Source organism: Zophobas morio, unplaced genomic scaffold (assembly GCF_036711695.1).
Source record: "Zophobas morio isolate AGI-343-1 ecotype UQ-CSIRO unplaced genomic scaffold, CSIRO_AGI_Zmor_V1 ptg000014l, whole genome shotgun sequence".
Classification (NCBI taxonomy): domain Eukaryota; kingdom Metazoa; phylum Arthropoda; class Insecta; order Coleoptera; family Tenebrionidae; genus Zophobas; species Zophobas morio.
In genome coordinates, this window is record NW_026972119.1 from 26,670,981 (window position 1) to 26,691,439 (window position 20,459).

Consider the following 20,459-nt stretch of genomic DNA (forward strand, 5'->3'; position numbering starts at 1 on the left):
CAATTGTCCGTTTTTCCATTTCCTTTATTTACTGTATTTTTTTCGATTTTACAATTTTTCAATTTTTACTTTGCAGTTTTTGGATTTCCAGTCTTTAATTTTCAATATTTCTATTTCATAATACATTTCTTTTTTTTATTTTTGATTTTTCAATTTTTCGATTTTTCAGTTTCCCAATTTTTAATTTTTCCCTTTTGCAATTTTTTGTTTCCGATTTTCATTTTTCATTTTCCCGATTTTTTAATTTTCACTTTTTCGATTTTATATCACAATTTTCGTTTATTCAATTTTTCAGTTTTTTTTTTTTTCAAATTTTCAAGTTTGATTTTCACTTTTTACTTTTTTCAAGTTTTTATTATACTTACACTTTTTCGTTTTTTTATTTTTAATTTTTCGTCCCCTAAATTTTTCATTTTCTCGATTTTATATCACAATTTTTCGTTTTTTCATTTCCTTTATTTTTTGTTTCTTTCGATTTTACAATTTTTCGCTTATTCAATTTTTCTTCAAATTTTCAAATTTGATTTTCACTTTTTACATTTTTCAAGTTTTTATTACACTTACACTTTTTCGTTTTTTTATTTTTGATTTTTCAAGTAGTTCGTCGACTTCCAAATTTTCCAATTTTTCCTTTTTTCAATTTTTCGTCCCATAAATTTTTCAACTCCCCGATTTTTATTTTGCATTTTCCTGATTTTTTATTTTTCATTTTCTCGATTTTATATCACCATTTTTTGTTTTTTCATTTCCTTAATTTTTGTTGTTTTTTTCGATTTTCCAATTTTTCAAATTTTCAGGCTTTGATTTTTCAATTCCATGATTTTCCACGTTTAAAATTTTTGAATTTGCAGTTTTTGGATTTCCAGTCGTCTTCCAATTTTTCAATTTCTTTAATTTTCAATATTTTGATTTTACAATACATATTTCTTTTTTTTATTTTTCACTTTTTCGAATTTCAAGTTTTTCAATTTTTAATCCTTCGATGTTTCAAATTTTCATGTTTGATTTTCACGTTTGACATTTTTCAAGTTTTCATTTTATACTTTTTCGTTTTTTTATTTTTGATTTTTCAATTTTACAGTTTCTTGACTTCTAAATTTTTCAATTTTTCGAGTTGCAATTTTTTAATTTTGCAATTTTTCGATATTACAGTTTCTCATTTTTCGATTTTTCACATTCTCAGTTTTTAATTTTTGTCATTTTCATTTTTCCAATTCCTTTATTTCTTGTTGTTTCTTTCGATTTTTCAATTTTTCGTTTCGTCAATTTTTCGAATTTTCAGTTTCTCAATTTTTCGTTTCCACAATTTTTCATGTTCCCGATTTTTATTTTTCAATGTGGCGAATTTTTAATTTTTATTTGTCCGTTTTTCCATTTCCTTTATTTACTGTGTTTTTTTCGATTTTACAATTTTTCAATTTTTACTTTGCAGTTTTTGGATTTCCAGTCTTTAATTTTCAATATTTCTATTTCATAATACATTTCTTTTTTTTATTTTTGATTTTTCAATTTTTCGATTTTTCAGTTTCCCAATTTTTAATTTTTCCCTTTTGCAATTTTTTGTTTCCGATTTTTATTTTTCATTTTCCCGATTTTTTAATTTTCACTTTTTCGATTTTATATCACAATTTTCGTTTATTCAATTTTTCAGTTTTTTTTTTTTAATTTTCAAGTTTGATTTTCACTTTTTACTTTTTTCAAGTTTTTATTATACTTACACTTTTTCAGTTTTTTATTTTTAATTTTTCGTCCCCTAAATTTTTCATTTTCTCGATTTTATATCACAATTTTTTGTTTTTTCATTTCCTTAATTTTTGTTTTCTTTCGATTTTCAAATTTTCAGGCTAATCGATTCCAATTCGTCGATTTTCCAATTTTAAAATTTTTCAGTTTGCAGTTTTTGGGTTTCCACCCCTTTTTTACTTTTTGGATTTTCAATTTTTCGTTAAACTTTAGATTTTTCAACTTTTCGATGTTTTAATTCTTCTTTTTTAAAATTATTCAATTTTTTTTTTTATTTCTCGATGTTTCGATTTCTCGGATTTTCGATTTTCCAATTTTTCGATGTTTCGATTTTTCAGTTATCCGATTTTTCAATTTTTTTAAATTCTGGAGTTTCGATTTGTCGATTTTTCAGTTTTGGATTTTCAAATTTTTCTTTTTTGATTTCTCCATTTTCCATTTGTTCAATGTTTTAAATTTTAGATTTTTCGATTTTCCAGTTCTTCAATATTTCTATTTTCCAATTTTTTAAATTTTGACGTTGCTAAATTTTCAGTTCAATTCTTCGATTTTTCGTTTTTTAAACTTTAGATTTTTCAATTTTCGACTGTTTTACATATATTTCGATTTCTGAATTTTTCGATTTTTCAATTTTTTGAGAACTCGATTTATCGAGATTCGGATGTTTCGATTATCTGATTTTTAAATTTTCCAATTTTTTAAATTTTTAAGTTTTGACGTTTCTGAATTTTCAGTTTTCCGGTTTATCAATTAATCTATTTTTTGAATTGCCCATTTTCGACTTGCCAAGGTTTCGGTTTTTCAGTTCCTCAATTTTTCGATTTTTTAATTTTCCAATTTTTGGATTTTTTAGTATTTCGACTTTTGGATTTTTCGATTTCTCGACTTGTTACTTTTTGAACTTTCGGTTTTGACAATCTTTCAACTTTTCGATATTTTAAGTTTTCAATTTTTAAAAATGTTAGGTTTTTCGATTTCTCGAGTTTCCAGTTCTTCTATATTTGAATTTTTCAATTTTCGAAATTTAAAGTTACTTCTTTAAGACACATTAGAAGTACACGAACAAAAACAGATAAGATACAGTAATAAAAATACAGGGTGTGAATGAGAATTTAAAAATTGGCGATTGAAATTCCATTTATTATTGGATTGTTTTTGAAGAGTTATTTATGCTCAACTGTTGTGTGGCAATTCTGAGTGATACCACCTCAACACCCACTTGCCAGTACCTGAAAAAACTGAATTTCGTCGAAAGTCGATGTACAGGGGAAAAAATAAAACTAGCTATTCTTCAATTGTATTACTACACGCATAAAATATAAATAACTCTAAATAAAAATTATAAATGCAAATGATTTAACGCTACATTCATATTCATAATTATATTTACATTAAACCTAATATAAAATGTTGATTTAGTGCCTCTTAAGTGACAATGTAGGTTCATTTAAAACATGAAAGTGTACATTCCCGTATAGTACAAAACAGGCATACAAATTTTACTGTAAGATTTATCACAAAAGCCATTACAAGTAGTCTTGTAAATCTAATCTATGAGAAATTCTACTTTTGGCAGATCAAAAACAAACAGCAAGAAAAGCCCGTGGCCATTTCTTGATTTGCACAGCAAAGCAAAGAAAACAGTCTGACCTCGTTTTTGGTTACAGTAAAATATGAATCTGAACTAAAATCACTTGATCACAATGGTTCCTATTTTATAAAACGATGCACATAAAATCAATCACCATCACTTATGTTTCCGATCGCATCCCAAAACTATATCCTACAACTGAATAAATTCGTCCTGCGCTTACCAGCTCACTCTTAAATTTTTGCAAAAAATCTGTAAAGACTAGAAAGCTAAGCGGTTATCGCTCAACAAAATATAAAAAGTCCTTTGAAATTAACAGACGATGCGAAGTTGAAAACCTATTGAAGAATACGCTCGCGTGTTTAAAACTCGGAGCTAAAATTTTCATAGACTAGAGAGCTAAAAACATTGTTCAGTAGAAATTCAACCACAATGGAAACAACATATTGTAAATAACGTCAACAGTTTAACTAATGTCACACAATGCTCCAGATAGAAAGACAGCAAACACGCAGAAACAAAATGGATACTTTAAACATACTATCACATATTCCATAAACTCATTTAATATTCTACAACAGATCAACATAGGACTGCTGACATGTACGACATGACGTTTTAATTCGGTTCGAGAAACAACAGCGAAATTCAATACATGAAAAGACGAAAATACATTTAAAGGAATTTCAACTAGCCAAACCGTCCTTTCATTATTATAAATTAAGGATAAATATATCAAATTTAAGTTTAACATTATGCACAGTAATCGTTACAAATAATTTTCGTATCTCTAGTCAGTTATGCGTCTGGAGGACGCGAGCACTTGCCCTCTTGATTCTGTATAAACACGTTGAAAATGAAGTGGACTTCTGAAAGTTCTATTCAAAAGCTGAAAAATAACGATCGTTAGAATGATCAATCGCAGGATCGACGACACTTACGTGATGGTGAAGGCGACTTCGCACTTCGATCAGTGATTGAGTTGAGGAAGTTCCAAATCAAGATTGTATCATCGTGTGAACTACTCACTATTTGAAATTCGTCAAATTGCAACCTAAACACTCTACCAGTATGTTCCTGGAAAGAAAAATTATTTATTTCATCCCATGTTTAATTAAACTATAAAATAAACTAATATTCTCTATTTTATTTTATTATTATTAAATAAAACAGAAAACCACCAATATTTTTTTCCGTTATACAGGATTTTGATAAAGTAATGCACAACATTTATATAAAAGTTATTTTCTGCACATGAAAAATTGGTCGAACGTTATTAAACAGAACTTCCCTCGCCCTTGAACTACGGTCCAACAAATATGTTTCTTTGAAAAATGATGAAATTTGATTTTGTGAAATTTTACTTTTTTGTGATAACCTCTATGGAGTAAAAATAATATAGAAAGTACTAGTCACAGTGTAAGAAAAAAGTTTCATCTTTAAAAAAAAGTGTTGGGCCACCGAGAAGGTTTCAACTTCTTAAAAAAAAGCCACTTGGGCCCCCCGAGAAAGTTTCACCTTCTTTAAAAGAAGACGGTTGGGAACCCCGAGGTTTCACATTATTAAAAAAAAAAAAAAAAAAAAAAAAAAAAAAAAAAAAAAAAAAAAAAAAACAGTTGGGGTCCCTGACAAGGTTTCAATTTCATAAAAAAAGACACTTGGGACCCCCGACAAGGTTTCACCTTCTTTAAAAATAATTTACACTTAGAAACCCCCAGAAAGTTTCATTTTCTAAAAAAAAAAGACAGATGGGGGCCCCGAGGTTTCAACTTCTTAAAAAAAGACACTTGGCCCCCCCGAGAAGGTTTCACATTATTAAAAAAAAAAACAGTTGGGGTCCCTGACAAGGTTTCAATTTCATAAAAAAAAAGACACTTGGGACCCCCGACAAGGTTTCACCTTCTCTAAAAATAATTTACACTTAGAAACCCCGAGAAAGTTTCATTTTCTAAAAAAAAAGACAGATTGGGCCCCCGAGAAGGTTTCAACTTCTTAAAAAAAGACACTTGGGGCTCCCAAGAAGGTTAAAAAAATAGATACTTGGGAACCTCGAGAAAGTTTCAACTTCTCAAAAAAAGATACTTGAGCCCGGGGCCCCCAAGATGGTTTCACTTTCTTTTAAAAAAAAGAAGACACTTGGAGCGCCAGGGAAGGTTTCAACTTCTTCAAAAGACACTTGGGGCCACCAAGAAGGTTTCAACTTCTTAAAAAAGACACTTAGAGCCCCCGAGAAGGTTTCAACTTCTTAAAAAAATACACTTGGGGCGCCTGAGAAGGTTTTAACTTCTTAAAAAAGACACTTGGGGCCCCCGAGAAGGTTACAACTTCTTAAAAAAAGACACTTGGGGCCGAGGCCCCCGAGATGATATCACTTTCTTTAAAAAAAAAGAAGACACTTGCGCCCCCCGAGAAAGTTTCAACTTCTTAAAAAAAGACACTTGGGGCGCCTGAGAAGGGTTTAACTTCTTAAAAAGACACTTGGGGGCCCCGAGAAGGTTTCAACTTCTTAAAAAAGGACACTTGCCCCCCCCGAGATGGTTTCACTTTCTTTAAAAAAAAAAAGACAGATGGGGCCTCCGAGAAGGTTTCAACTTCTTAAAAAAAGACACTTGGGGCTCCCAAGAAGGTTAAAAAAATAGATACTTGGCAACCTCGAGAAAGTTTCAACTTCTCAAAAAAAGATACTTGAGCCCGGGGCCCCCAAGATGGTTTCACTTTCTTTTAAAAAAAAGAAGACACTTGGAGCGCCAGGGAAGGTTTCAACTTCTTAAAAAGACACTTGGGGCCCCCGAGAAGGTTTCAACTTCTTAAAAAAATACACTTGGGGCGCCTGAGAAGGTTTTAACTTCTTAAAAAAGACACTTGGGGCCCCCGAGAAGGTTACAACTTCTTAAAAAAAGACACTTGGGGCCGAGGCCCCCGAGATGATATCACTTTCTTTAAAAAAAAGAAGACACTTGGGCCCCCCGAGAAAGTTTCAACTTCTTAAAAAAGACACTTAGGGCCCCCGAGAAGGTTTCAACTTCTTAAAAAAAGACACTTGGGGCGCCTGAGGTTTTAACTTCTTAAAAAAAGACACTTGGGGCCCCCGAGAAGGTTACAACTTCTTAAAAAAAGACACTTGGGGCCGAGCCTCCCGAGATGATTTCACTTTCTTTAAAAAAAAAAGAAGACCCTTGGGCCCCCCGAGAAGGTTTCAACTTCTTAAAAAAGACACTTAGGGCCCCCGAGAAGGTTTCAACTTCTTAAAAAAAGACACTTTGGGCGCCTGAGAAGGTTTTAACTTCTTAAAAAGACACTTGGGGCTCCCGAGAAGGTTTCAACTTCTTAAAAAAGGACACTTGGGCCCCCCGAGATGGTTTCACTTTCTTTAAAAAAAAAAGACAGATGGGGCCTCCGAGAAGGTTTCAACTTCTTAAAAAAAGACACTTGGGGCTCCCAAGAAGGTTAAAAAAATAGATACTTGGCAACCTCGAGATGGTTTCAACTTCTCAAAAAAAGATACTTGGGCCCGGGGCCCCCAAGATGGTTTCACTTTCTTTAAAAAAAGACACTTGGGGCCCCCGAGAATGTTTCAACTTCTTAAAAAAGACACTTAGGGCCCCCGAGAAGGTTTCAACTTCTTAAAAAAAGACACTTGGGGCCGGGGCCCCCGAGATGATTTCACTTTCTTAAAAAAAAAAAGAAGACACTTGGGCCCCCCGAGAAAGTTTCAACTTCTTAAAAAAGACACTTAGGGCCCCCGGGAAGGTTTCAACTTCTTAAAAAAAGACACTTGGGGCGCCTGAGGTTTTAACTTCTTAAAAAAAGACACTTGGGGCCCCCGAGAAGGTTACAACTTCTTAAAAAAAGACACTTGGGGCCGAGCCTCCCGAGATGATTTCACTTTCTTTAAAAAAAAAGAAGACACTTGGGCCCCCCGAGAAGGTTTCAACTTCTTAAAAAAGACACTTAGGAACCCCGAGAAGGTTTCAACTTCTTATAAAAAGACACTTGGGGCGCCTGAGGTTTTAACTTCTTAAAAAAAGACACTTGGGGCCCCCGAGAAGGTTTCAACTTCTTAAAAAAGGACACTTGGGCCCCCCGAGATGGTTTCACTTTCTTTAAAAAAAAAGACACTTGGGGCGCCCGTGAAGGTTTCAACGTCTTAAAAAAGACACTTGGGGCCCCCGAGAAGGTTTCAACTTCTTAAAAAAATACACTTGGGGCGCCTGAGAAGGTTTTAACTTCTTAAAAAGACACTTGGGGCCCCCGAGAAGGTTTCAACTTCTTAAAAAAGGACACTTGCCCCCCCGAGATGCTTTCACTTTCTTTAAAAAAAAAAAGACAGATGGGGCCTCCGAGAAGGTTTCAACTTCTTAAAAAAAGACACTTGGGGCTCCCAAGAAGGTTAAAAAAATAGATACTTGGCAACCTCGAGAAAGTTTCAACTTCTCAAAAAAAGATACTTGAGCCCGGGGCCCCCAAGATGGTTTCACTTTCTTTTAAAAAAAAGAAGACACTTGGAGCGCCAGGGAAGGTTTCAACTTCTTAAAAAGACACTTGGGGCCCCCGAGAAGGTTTCAACTTCTTAAAAAAGACACTTGGGGCCGGGGCCCCCGAGATGATTTCACTTTCTTTAAAAAAAAAGAAGACACTTGGGCCCCCCGAGAAAGTTTCAACTTCTTAAAAAAGACACTTAGGGCCCCCGGGAAGGTTTCAACTTCTTAAAAAAAGACACTTGGGGCGCCTGAGGTTTTAACTTCTTAAAAAAAGACACTTGGGGCCCCCGAGAAGGTTTCAACTTCTTAAAAAAGACACTTGGGGCCGGGGCCCCCGAGATGATTTCACTTTCTTTAAAAAAAAAGAAGACACTTGGGCCCCCCGAGAAAGTTTCAACTTCTTAAAAAAGACACTTAGGGCCCCCGGGAAGGTTTCAACTTCTTAAAAAAAGACACTTGGGGCGCCTGAGGTTTTAACTTCTTAAAAAAAGACACTTGGGGCCCCCGAGAAGGTTACAACTTCTTAAAAAAAGACACTTGGGGCCGAGCCTCCCGAGATGATTTCACTTTCTTTAAAAAAAAAGAAGACACTTGGGCCCCCCGAGAAGGTTTCAACTTCTTAAAAAAGACACTTAGGGCCCCCGAGAAGGTTTCAACTTCTTAAAAAAAAACACTTGGGGCGCCTGAGGTTTTAACTTCTTAAAAAAAGACACTTGGGGCCCCCGAGAAGGTTTCAACTTCTTAAAAAAGGAGACTTGGGCCCCCCGAGATGGTTTCACTTTCTTTAAAAAAAAAGACACTTGGGGCGCCCGTGAAGGTTTCAACTTCTTAAAAAAGACACTTGGGGCCCCCGAGAAGGTTTCAACTTCTTAAAAAAATACACTTGGGGCGCCTGAGAAGGTTTTAACTTCTTAAAAAGACACTTGGGGCCCCCGAGAAGGTTTCAACTTCTTAAAAAAGGACACTTGGCCCCCCGAGATGCTTTCACTTTCTTTAAAAAAAAAAGACAGATGGGGCCTCCGAGAAGGTTTCAACTTCTTAAAAAAAGACACTTGGGGCTCCCAAGAAGGTTAAAAAAATAGATACTTGGCAACCTCGAGAAAGTTTCAACTTCTCAAAAAAAGATACTTGGGCCCGGGGCCCCCAAGATGGTTTCACTTTCTTTAAAAAAAACGAAGACACTTGGGGCGCCTGGGAAGGTTTCAACATCTTAAAAAAAAAGACACTTGGGGCCCCCGAGAATGTTTCAACCTCTTAAAAAAGACACTTAGGGCCCCCGAGAAGGTTTCAACTTCTTAAAAAAAGACACTTGGGGCCGGGGCCCCCGAGATGATTTCACTTTCTTTAAAAAAAAAGAAGACAATTGGGCCCCCCGAGAAGGTTTCAACTTCTTAAAAAAGACACTTAGGGCCCCCGGGAAGGTTTCAACTTCTTAAAAAAAGACACTTGGGGCGCCTGAGGTTTTAACTTCTTAAAAAAGACACTTGGGGCCCCCGAGAAGGTTTCAACTTCTTAAAAAAATACACTTGGGGCCCCCGAGAAGGTTTCAACTTCTTAAAAAAAGACAGTTGGGTACCCCTAGAAGGTTTCAACTTCTTAAAAAAGGACACTTGGGCCCCCCGAGATAGTTTCACTTTCTTTAAAAAAAAAAGAAACTTGGGGCGCCCGTGAAGGTTTCAACTTCTTAAAAAAGACACTTGGGGCCCCCGAGAAGGTTTCAACTTCTTAAAAAGATACACTTGGGGCCCCCGAGAAGGTTTCAACTTCTTAAAGACAGTTGGGTACCCCTAGAAGGTTTAAAAACAGTCGGGGGTCCCCGAGAAGGTTTCAACTTCTTAAAAAAGACACTTAGGGCCCCCGGGAAGGTTTCAACTTCTTAAAAAAAGACACTTGGGGCGCCTGAGGTTTTAACTTCTTAAAAAAGACACTTGGGGCCCCCGAGAAGGTTTCAACTTCTTAAAAAAATACACTTGGGGCCCCCGAGAAGGTTTCAACTTCTTAAAAAAAGACAGTTGGGTACCCCTAGAAGGTTTCAACTTCTTAAAAAAGGACACTTGGGCCCCCCGAGATAGTTTCACTTTCTTTAAAAAAAAAAGAAACTTGGGGCGCCCGTGAAGGTTTCAACTTCTTAAAAAAGACACTTGGGGCCCCCGAGAAGGTTTCAACTTCTTAAAAAGATACACTTGGGGCCCCCGAGAAGGTTTCAACTTCTTAAAGACAGTTGGGTACCCCTAGAAGGTTTAAAAACAGTCGGGGGTCCCCGAGAAGGTTTCAACTTCTTAAAAAAGACACTTAGGGCCCCCGGGAAGGTTTCAACTTCTTAAAAAAAGACACTTGGGGCGCCTGAGGTTTTAACTTCTTAAAAAAAGACACTTGGGGCCCCCGAGAAGGTTTCAACTTCTTAAAAAAGACACTTGAGGCGCCTGAGGTTTCAACTTTTTTAAAAAAAGACAGTTGGGTACCCCTAGAAGGTTTCAACTTCTTAAAAAAGGACACTTGGGCCCCCCGAGATGGTTTCACTTTCTTTAAAAAAAAAAGAAACTTGGGGCGCCCGTGAAGGTTTCAACTTCTTAAAAAAGACACTTAGGGCCCCCGAGAAGGTTTCAACTTCTTAAAAAGATACACTTGGGGCCCCCGAGAAGGTTTCAACTTCTTAAAAAGACAGTTGGGTACCCCTAGAAGGTTTAAAAACAGTCGGGGGTCCCCGAGAAGGTTTCAACTTAAAAAAAAAGACACTTACTTGGGAACCCAGAAGTTTCGCATTATTGAAAAAAAAAAATTAGTTGGGGTCCCTGAAAAGGTTTCAACTAAAAAAAAAAGACACTTGGGACCCCCGAGAAGGTTGCACCTACGTTAACAAAAAAAAAGTACACTTGGGAACCCCAAAGTGTCACATTATTAAAAAAACAGATGGAGAAGGTTTCGCATTGTTTAAAAAAATACAGTTGCGGCCCTCGAGGAGGTTTCACCTTTTTTATGGGAATGATTAGCAAAATTTTGGTCAGCAACTAACCATCTACATAACATTTCTAATATATGTTTATACAAAATTTGACAACAATCGGTCCAGCAGTTTCAGAGATTACGTGCCTAATAAAAATGGATACAGACACCAGACAGGGAGACTACTTTTTTCGTATCGTAGGGCTCATGAAACGTCGAGAAAATATAAAAGTGACCATTTGTCCGATGGACCCTAAATTTTCACAAGATGAAACTTAAAATATGTTTAAAATGGTACATTTGGATAAGAAAATATAATAATATTTTAATAAGCTCCACCCCATAATTGCAAAATCCATATTTCCCTACAAAAATGTACCATTTTAACCATGTTCTATGTTTTTTGTTGTGAAAAGATGGCTGTGTATATTAAGAAACAAAGGCAAAATATAAGCCCCGCCCACCCGCCCTGTGTCAATTCAGATGATTTTTTTATTCGTCGTAAGCCTAGGGGCGGAGCTTAACTGCAAAATATTTATTTCTCTACGAGACATTAAAAACATCTTTTTGAGTAACGTGTTATTAAAAAAATACCATGTATATTAAGAAAAATTAAAGTCAAAGATTAAGTCCCACCAATACTTGCCCTGATCTGAATCGTAATGAAGTTTTCATTCGTTGGCACACCTAGGGGCGGAACCTAATTGCAAAATCCATATTTCCTTACCAAATTTACCATTTTAAGCCTGTTTTAAATTTCCAAGAATCATCACAATCGAGATAGGGAGGGTGGGCGGGCTTACATTTTGCCTCGTTGTTTTAATATGTGTAGAATTTTTTTTCACAACATGAAACTTAACTTAACTAACTTTCAAGTCCATATTTCCTTGCAAAATGTACCATTTTAATCATGCCTTAAGTTTTTTATTGTGAAAAGATGGCTATGTATATTAAGAAAAAAAAGGAAAAATATAAGCCCCGCCCGCCCGCCCTGATTCAATTCTGATAATTTTTTTTATTCGTCGTAACCTGAGGGGCGGAGCTTAATTGTAAAATCCTATTTTTCTACGAGAAATTACCATGTGAAATATGTTCTTAGTAATCGTGTTATACAAAGAAAAACAAAAGAGAAGAATCGTGATGAATTTTTCATTTGTTGTCAGACCGAGAGGCGGAGCCTAATTGTAAAATCGATATTTCCCTATACATTTTAAACATGTTCAATTGTGATGATTTTTTTATTCGGCGTGTGCCACGAAGGCGGAGCTTAACTCCAAAATCCTTATTTCTCTACGAGAAACTAAAACATCTTTTTGGGTATCGTGTTTTTTTCGTTTGTTAATAATTTTCTCCATTTTTTTTTTAACTTTTACAAATTTATCGTACAATTTTTTGACATGTCAAAAGATGGAGACATTTGTTTCAAAAACAAATGGCGCGCTTTTTATGAATTGTGTGCATTACTTTATCATAATCCTGTATACTCACTCCTTTTAATGAAAGGTGATTGGCATGGTTACTCTGTCAGTAAAATTGCGATAAAGACAAAAACGAAACTTTTAAAATTCGTTCCTCATGAACAACCTTAGTGATAAAAAAGCACTACAAAAACTTTGTTTTTTCCATTTTAAAACGTACTAAATATTCATTTGCCAGAATTTTACTTACTTGATAAGTGATAAGTATTACGGAAAAAAAAATTCAACAAATAATCGAATTACAAAATAAAATTTGAGAAGCACACTTCTCAGACTCCGTTTTTCAAAATTTACATATTTCTAATCAAAGTTGTTATAGTCATTAATATTTTTAGGCAAATCCATATTAAAATTATAACAAAGACTTTTGGAAATACGTAAAAATTAAATAAAATTCATTCAAGTTCAGAAAGCAGATAACAAATTAAAGATTTTGAGGGAATGAAAGAATCCTTAACAAAAGTATCGTCAAAATGGAAAGCGCGTGTACAGCAAGCAAAAATGAATGAATTTGAAAAAAGTGTGTTACAATATTTACAAACATACATCAAATCCTAATTGTAAAAAGCGTGTAAAACTCATCACGTTACTGTTACTATGACATGAACGAAATGCATGTATTAGTCGTTAGACATCAAAAACATTACCTGAACTCAAGTTAGAAACATGGTTAAAGATCCGCTCACATCTTCCCCGTTAATCGTTAGAATGGTGACAATGAATTTAAACTCTGCGTTATGACAGCAAATGAATTTATGACTGAATTATGAACTTACTACCAATGTTCGAAGACACAAAGCACTGGCCGGCGCCCTCGGATCGAGAGCCGCGACGAGATCCCAAACTTTGATTTTTCCGTCGTACGCCCCGCTGACGATCCGTTTCGAGTCGAAACGAATGCAGCGCACCAACTCTTCGTGTCCTTCGAGGACCCGCAGGCAAGAACCGCACTCGATATCCCATAATCTGAAAATCGACCGTTCCCTAAAGCTGTTACTGCCAAAGGCGACCATTCCTACCTTATGGTATTGTCTGAACTTCCGCTAACTACTAATCTATCTCTATATTGCAGGCAGGCTATGCCCCGTTTATGTCCGTTCAACGTTTTCACAAATTCACACGTCGAAGTGTTCCACACTTTTATAGTTCGATCACCTGATGCTGAAACTATGTATTTCTCGTCAAAATCCACCACGTTCACGGCGGCCCTGTGCCCAACCAAGACTCTCCGCAGGGTTATCTCCGTCTGCGATGTCATGTCCCACACGGCTATCGATCGGTCCTAAAAGAAAGTGCCACTTACGTACAAACTGAGGCCGAGATTTTCATTTTTTTATTATTCTAGCGGTTTTGTGTAAAAGTGAAAACTACTACCGATATTTTAAAAAATTAATACGTTAAAATATTCCGGTTTATGTTGAAAATATTTAATTACTTTCCAATGTGATGCTCTAATAGGAAACTGCACAATTAACTTCCAGATTCGCCTTTTATTGTACAAATTTTGTAACATAAACTATCACTTTCTGTTTTAAGTAGGTAAAGAAATTTTATGTATGAAGTTTTATCGGGTCAAAAGTGGTCATTAATTGTACACAAAGTCCACAATTCGAGCCTACGTGACTAATTTAAGTTTTAATTACTTGATCGTTGTTACAGAAAAAATAACCGAGAGACGACTTTAAAATTTACCCAGGTCAGTTCAAAGTAGATCAACTATGTTTTATTCCGTACACACGTGATGACGAATCATATTCACTTATCAACATTAATTAATCGCTAGAGTGACGTTAAGTGTGATCAAATACAAATTAAACGACTTAAGTCCCAAAATACTTGTCCTTTACCCATATTGATAAAACAATCCATCTCGGACGAAGAAAAAACCACGACAGTTACTTGACAATAGTGAGAACCCTATCATCGATCTATGCAAATCCCCTAAGTGTGAATTACACCGTGACTATTGTTTTCTTTTGACTAACTGTACACTTCAAGGATCGCCTAAAAGCCAACTTTTGAAACTAACGGTGTCTTCACTTGGTTAGATCTTTGGACATCTAGGTCAAGAACTGAACCCATCCACGACTTACTTTTGAACAAGTGACCATCATTCCATTGTTGAACCTAAGGTGTAGGACGGCTTCGCAATGATGGATGAGTGTGTTGACCATTTCTCCCGTATTAACGTTCCAAACGCGCACAGTCGAATCACTAGAACCACTAATAATAACTTTATCATCGTACTGTAAACACAGAACCGATCCCGTGTGTCCTATTAGAACTTTAGTGCACTGCAATGTACTTCTGTCCCATATTTTTATCGTATTGTCCCTGAGACCTGACACGATCTTCTGGTCGTCGTACTGCAGGCAATACACCCCTTTGCTGTTCTCAGATCGACAGTTGATTCGCTGCAAAATGTGCCTTCCGTGCCTCCAGTTGCTCTCTATGCTCTCGATGTCGCGGATTATTTTCGGGAACAGGGCGCGATAGAACGAATGAGGGCGGTGGTTTTCGCCGGGTCTCGGCTTGAACAGGTGCTGGATCCTGGAATCGAAAACAAAAACTTAATTTAAATCAAAAACAAATCGTGTACATACCACTGCCTTCGTTCAGCTAAACCTCTCCACAACGAGTCTGTACGGACCTTCCTTTCTATGAGTTTCTTCCACAGCATGCCTTCCGATATCACCCTGAACCACTCCTTGCACACCAGTTCGGCATTTCGTAGACTATCAGCGTCCAAATATGATAAAATATTTTCGGCAACATGGTCCAGCCCTTGCTCTGAAAGTTCATCGAAATTTTACTCTCGCTTTCCGAATTGCGCGATTTATAATTAAATTTAATTAAAACTAGAAAGTATGAAGCTTGAAAACTGCACCTTTACTTACGACGGAGCGGTCATTCGAGTGTGCAACTTCATTTCACTCTCTTTTTTTTTGTTCTTTTGAATTAGAATTGCGACAGTAATGTTTTATTACAAATGGAATTGTACGAGTTAAAAATGCGACTGTAATTAATTAGGCGAATGGTAAAACTTGTACAAAACAAAATCGGTAAAGAGAATGCCTCGATTGTGAAATAATAAGCGGAAGTTCGTGACATTTTTGAGAATAAAAAAGTTTGTTCCACCTCAATTGCTGCTATTTGTTCAAGGAGATACGGAATTCTTTTCTTCCATAAGGTGACGTCACACTAGGTCAAAGCCACGCAATTTCCGTACATTCCGAACTCTCGGTAGTATTCATATTTGCGTTCTGGAAATAGTTCTGCCGGTGTTGTCCTTAATTATCGACTTTATTCACATTAAAATTGTAATAAACTGATTAGTGACTTCGTTACTAGTTCACCTTTTATTTTACAACAGGGCAAGTTGGCAAGTATTCAACGCGTTAATAAAATTAATTTTTGTGTTGCATACGACACTTTCACTGTCCAAATACTGGTAAAACATTGTTTTTCAATTTTTAATTTTTCAATGTTTCGATTTTATAATTTTTTTTTGTTCAATTTTAATTTGTTGAGAAGTTTTTGTTTCTTCAATCTTTCAATTCGTTATCTTTTTTTTTTATTTTTTTTTTACAATTTTTCGATTTTTCAATTACTGTTTTTTAAATTTTTCGTTTCTTCAATTTTTCGATTTGCAATTTTCCAATTTTCCAATTTTACATTTTTTTTTTGTTTCTTCAATTTTAGGATATGCATCTTTTCGAGTTCTCAGTTTTAAACTTTTAATTTTTTCGATTTTCCAACTTTTAGATGTTTTAATTTTTAGATTTGCAATTTTTTCTTTAGGTTTTTTTTATTTCTTTTTTTTCATTTTTTGGGGTTTTTTTAATGAGAAATTTTGCAGTTTTTGAATTTTTCAATATCGTAAAAAGGACAAGGTTTTTCCCTGTTTTTTTTTATCTGTTGTTCGGAACAACAGCTAATCACAAAATTACCGAGTGAGTAATTTGCTTTAACTGCTCAGAATTACACTTCATGGCTTAATTTTTTCTTACTTTATCTTTTAAAATTTAACTTCTTCGAGTCGGACTACTACTTTCATGATTTCTTGACGTTTCATGCCCCTTTGAGTACGAAAAAATAGGTTTCGTTTCCGCTGTCTGTGTCGATTTTTATTAACCAGATAATAATACCGGAAATTACCGGACCGACTGTTGTCAAACTTTGTATGTATGTAAAACAAAATTTGTCTGACCATCCCCACTTGTTACTTCGATTTATTATTAAATTTTTGATTTTTTAAATTTTCGATTTATCGATATCTCGGCATCTCGATTTTTCAGTGTCGTTTTTTGAAATTTGAGAGATTTTTCGATGTTGGATTTTTCAGTTTTTCGATTTTTAAAATTTTTGATTTTCCAATTTTTCAATTAATCTGTTTCTTTTTAACTTTAAATTTTTGAATTGGACCACTTCGATTTTTCGAATTCTCCATGTTTCAATTTTTCAATTAATCTACTTTTCAGGCATTTCAGTTTTGGGAGATTTCAATGTCTACTTGTCAATTTTTCAATTTCTCATTTTTTTTATTATTCAGTTTTTCGATTTTTTTATTTCTCGACCTCACGAATTTAAACTTTTTAATATTTTAATTTTACAACTTTTCAAATTTCCGACTTCTTCCCCGGTTTTACCATTTCGACTTTTCAATTTCGATTTTTTAGTTTTTCGACTTTTCAGTTTTTTTATTTTTTGAAATTTAAGAAATTTTTCGATTTTAAATTATTCAGTTTTTCGATTTTTAAAATTTTTAATTTTTCAAATGGGCTACTTGGATTTTTCGCTCTTTTCAGGTTTCGATTTCTCGATTTTTCAATTAATCTATTTTACAGAGATTTCGGCTTTGGGAGTTTTCAATGTCTCTACTTGTCAATTTTTCAATTTCTCGTTTTTTTATTTTTCAGTTTATCGATTTTTTAATTTTTCGACTTCACGAATTTTTGATATTTCAATTTCCCGATTTTTAAACTTTTTAATACTTCAATTTTACGATTTTTCGAATTTTCAACTTCTCAGTTTTTTTTAATTTTTTGACTTTCCAATTTCGATTTTTTAAATTTTCTATTTTTCGATATTATGACGTTTCGATTTCTCGATTTTTCAATTTCAATTTTTTAATATTTTAAATTCAGATTTAAAATTTTTCATTTTTCGATTGTTCAATTTCCCATTTCTTCAATTTATTGATTTTTCAATTCTGCTACTTCGATCTTTCAATCTTTTCAGGTTTCGATTTCTCCATATTTCAATTTTTTGAGATTTTTCGACTTTTCGATTTCTTGATTTTTCAGTTTTTTTATTTTTTTTTACAATTTTTCGATTTTTCAATTACTGTTTTTTAAATTTTTCGTTGCTTCAATTTTTCGATTTGCAATTTTCCAATTTTACATTTTTTTTTGTTTCTTCAATTTTAGGATATGCATCTTTTCGAGTTCTCAGTTTTAAACTTTTAATTTTTTCGATTTTCCAACTTTTAGATGTTTTAATTTTTAGATTTGCAATTTTTCTTTAGGTTTTTTTTATTTCTTTTTTTCATTTTTTGGGTTTTTTTAATGAGAAATTTTGCAGTTTTTGAATTTTTCAATTCTTCATTTTTTAATTTTTCGTTTTTTCAATTTAAAATTTTTCACTGTCTCGATTTTCGTATTTTTCGTTTCTTCAACTTCTGATTTGCAATTTTTCTAGTTGTATCTAATAATTGTTAATATAGTTTTTAAAATTTTTCATTTTTCAATTTTTCCATCTTTTAATGTTACCGACTTTAAACAATTTTGACCAGTCTGTAATTTTTCGATTTTCCAATTTTTCGATTCGATTCGTTTCTTTTTTGATTTTTTAGTTTCTCGATTTTTAGTTTTTCCATGTTTCGAGTTTTCGTTTCTTCAGTTCTTCGATTTGCGATTTTTGGATTTTTCGTTTTTTCAGTTTTCCATTTTTCAACTTTTTGAACAAAAAAAAAATGGAAAAATCGCAAAATCGAAAAATTCTCAAAACTGAAATATTGAAAAATTTAGAAAAAGAAAAATTGAAAAATCGTGAAATTGAAACATCAAAAAATCGTAATATCGAGAAATCGAAAAATCTAAGATTTATAAAAACGAAAAATTCAAAAATCCCAAGACTGAAATGTCAAAAATCGAACAATTGAAAAATTAAAAAATTTTGATTCGAAAAAATCGATAAATGAAAAATTGGAAAACCGGTTAATCTAACAATCAAAACATCGAAATCTTTATAAATTGAATAATCTAAAACCGAGAAGTCGAAAAATTGAGAGATCGAACAATCGAAACATCAAAAAATTGCAAAATTCCGAAAACTAAAATATTGAAAAAGTGAAAAAACAAGAATACAAGAAATCGAGAAAATAAAAAATCTAAAACTTAAAGAATCGAAATTGAAAAATGGAAAAAAATTTAAATAATAAAACTGAAAAATCAAACAACAAGAAATGGAAAAAATGACAAATAGAGAAATTGAAAAATCCAAAACTGAATGTCTGAAAAATAGAATCAAAATTGTTAAAAATCGAAGAACTGAAAGATTTTAAATATCGATAAATTGAAAAATCGAGAAAGCGAAAAGTCGAAAAAATAATTAATAATCACAAACATTAAAATTTTTTGAAGTTTTCGTTTCTTCAATTTTTCGATTTGCGATTTTTCATTTTTTTGTTCCTTCAATTTTCAGATTTTATAGTTTTTTTGAGTTAAAATTTCTCAGTTTTCAATTTTTAATTTTTCAATGTTTCAGTTTTTTGTTTTCATATTTTTTCAATTTTTTGGGTTTTTCAATATTTTGCTTTTACAAATTTTTTTCAATGCGAAATTTTTAAATTTTTGGATTTTTGAATTTTTCGATTCGGTTTTTGATTGTTGGATTTTTCAATTTTACATTCTTTAATGTCTCGATTTTTCAATTTCTAAAGTTGTCACTTTATATACGTATTATATATTTGATAATTATCATAATTTTTTAAAAAAATCACTTTTCAATTTTACGATTTTAGAATTTTTCCATTCTTCAATTACAGGATTTTAAAACTTTTTCATTTATTCGATTTTTCAATTTTTCGATCTTCCAATGTTACTGCTTTTCGACTTTACAATTTTGACGATTCTATAATTTTTCGATTTTACAATTTTTGAGTTTTCCAATTTTTCGATTCGATTCCTTTCTTTTTTGATTTTTTAGTTTCCCGATTTTTACTTTTTCAATGTTTCGTTTTTTCGTTTCAGTTTCATTTTTCAACTTTTTGAATAAAAAAAAAAAAACTGGAAAAATTGCAAATTCGAAAGTCGAAAAATCGGAAGATTGAGCAATCGAAATATTGAAAAATTTAGAAATGGAAAAATTGAAAAATCGTGAAATTGAAACATCAAAAAAACGTAATATCGAAAAATTGAAAAAACGAGAAATCGAAAAAGCTAAAATTTATAAAATCGAAAAATTGAAAAATCGCAAGACCGAAATGTCAAAAACTCGAAAAATTTTTATTAAAAAAAATCGATAAATGAAAAATTGGAAAACCGGTTAATCGAACAATCAAAACTTCGAAATCTTTGTAAATTCAAAAATCTAAAACCGAGAAGTCGAAAAATTGAAAAACTGAGGACCCGAAAATTTGAAAAATCGAGGAATCGAAACAATAAATCATAAAATCTAAAAATTAGAAAATTGAAAAATCAAGAATACGGGAAATCAAGAAAATTAAAAATCTAAAATTGAAAGAATTGAAATTGAAAATTGGAAAAAAAATTAAATAGTAAAACCGAGAAATCGAAATGTCAAAAAATTGTGAAGTAGAAAAATCGAAAAACTGAGAAATTAAAAAAACAAGAAATCGAAGGGTCGAAAAATTGAAAACTAAAAAAAATTATTAATCAAAAACCTGACAAATTGAAAAATAATTTCTGAAGTTTTCGTTTCTTCAATTATTCGAATTGCGATTTTCCTTTTTTTTTTCTTCAATTTTCAGATTTTACAGATTTTTAAGATAAAATTTCTCGAGTTTTCATTTTTAATTTTTCAATTTTTCGATTTGTAATTTTTCATGTTGATTTTTAGTTTTCAAATTTTTTCAATTTTTTGGGTTTTTCAATTTTTGATTTTTTTTTGTTGTCATTTTATATAAGTGTGACACCTACATATATGTATATACATGTATATGATGAAAAAGTTTTAAAATTGGAGAATGGAAAAATTCTA

The 20,459-nt window shown here is 32.9% G+C and overlaps 1 protein-coding gene across 6 annotated transcripts in view; it reads right to left on the reverse strand.

The window, feature by feature from the left end:
* Positions 1-3,028: 3,028 nt before the first annotated feature.
* Positions 3,029-20,459, reverse strand: part of Slmb (supernumerary limbs) — a 36,769-nt gene continuing 19,338 nt past the window's right edge. For 5 of the 6 annotated variants that reach the window (XM_064055759.1, XM_064055762.1, XM_064055761.1 and 2 more), the window contains 6 exons: positions 14,840-15,026; positions 14,330-14,786; positions 13,256-13,518; positions 13,013-13,202; positions 4,276-4,411; positions 3,029-4,223 (listed from right to left, as the gene is read on the reverse strand). In XM_064055759.1, the coding sequence (XP_063911829.1) occupies positions 4,213-4,223; positions 4,276-4,411; positions 13,013-13,202; positions 13,256-13,518; positions 14,330-14,786; positions 14,840-15,026 (1,244 nt within the window). In that variant the 3' untranslated portion in view covers positions 3,029-4,212. The remainder of the gene's footprint in view (positions 4,224-4,275; positions 4,412-13,012; positions 13,203-13,255; positions 13,519-14,329; positions 14,787-14,839; positions 15,027-20,459) is intronic. The other variant, XM_064055760.1, reaches the window with a different exon arrangement.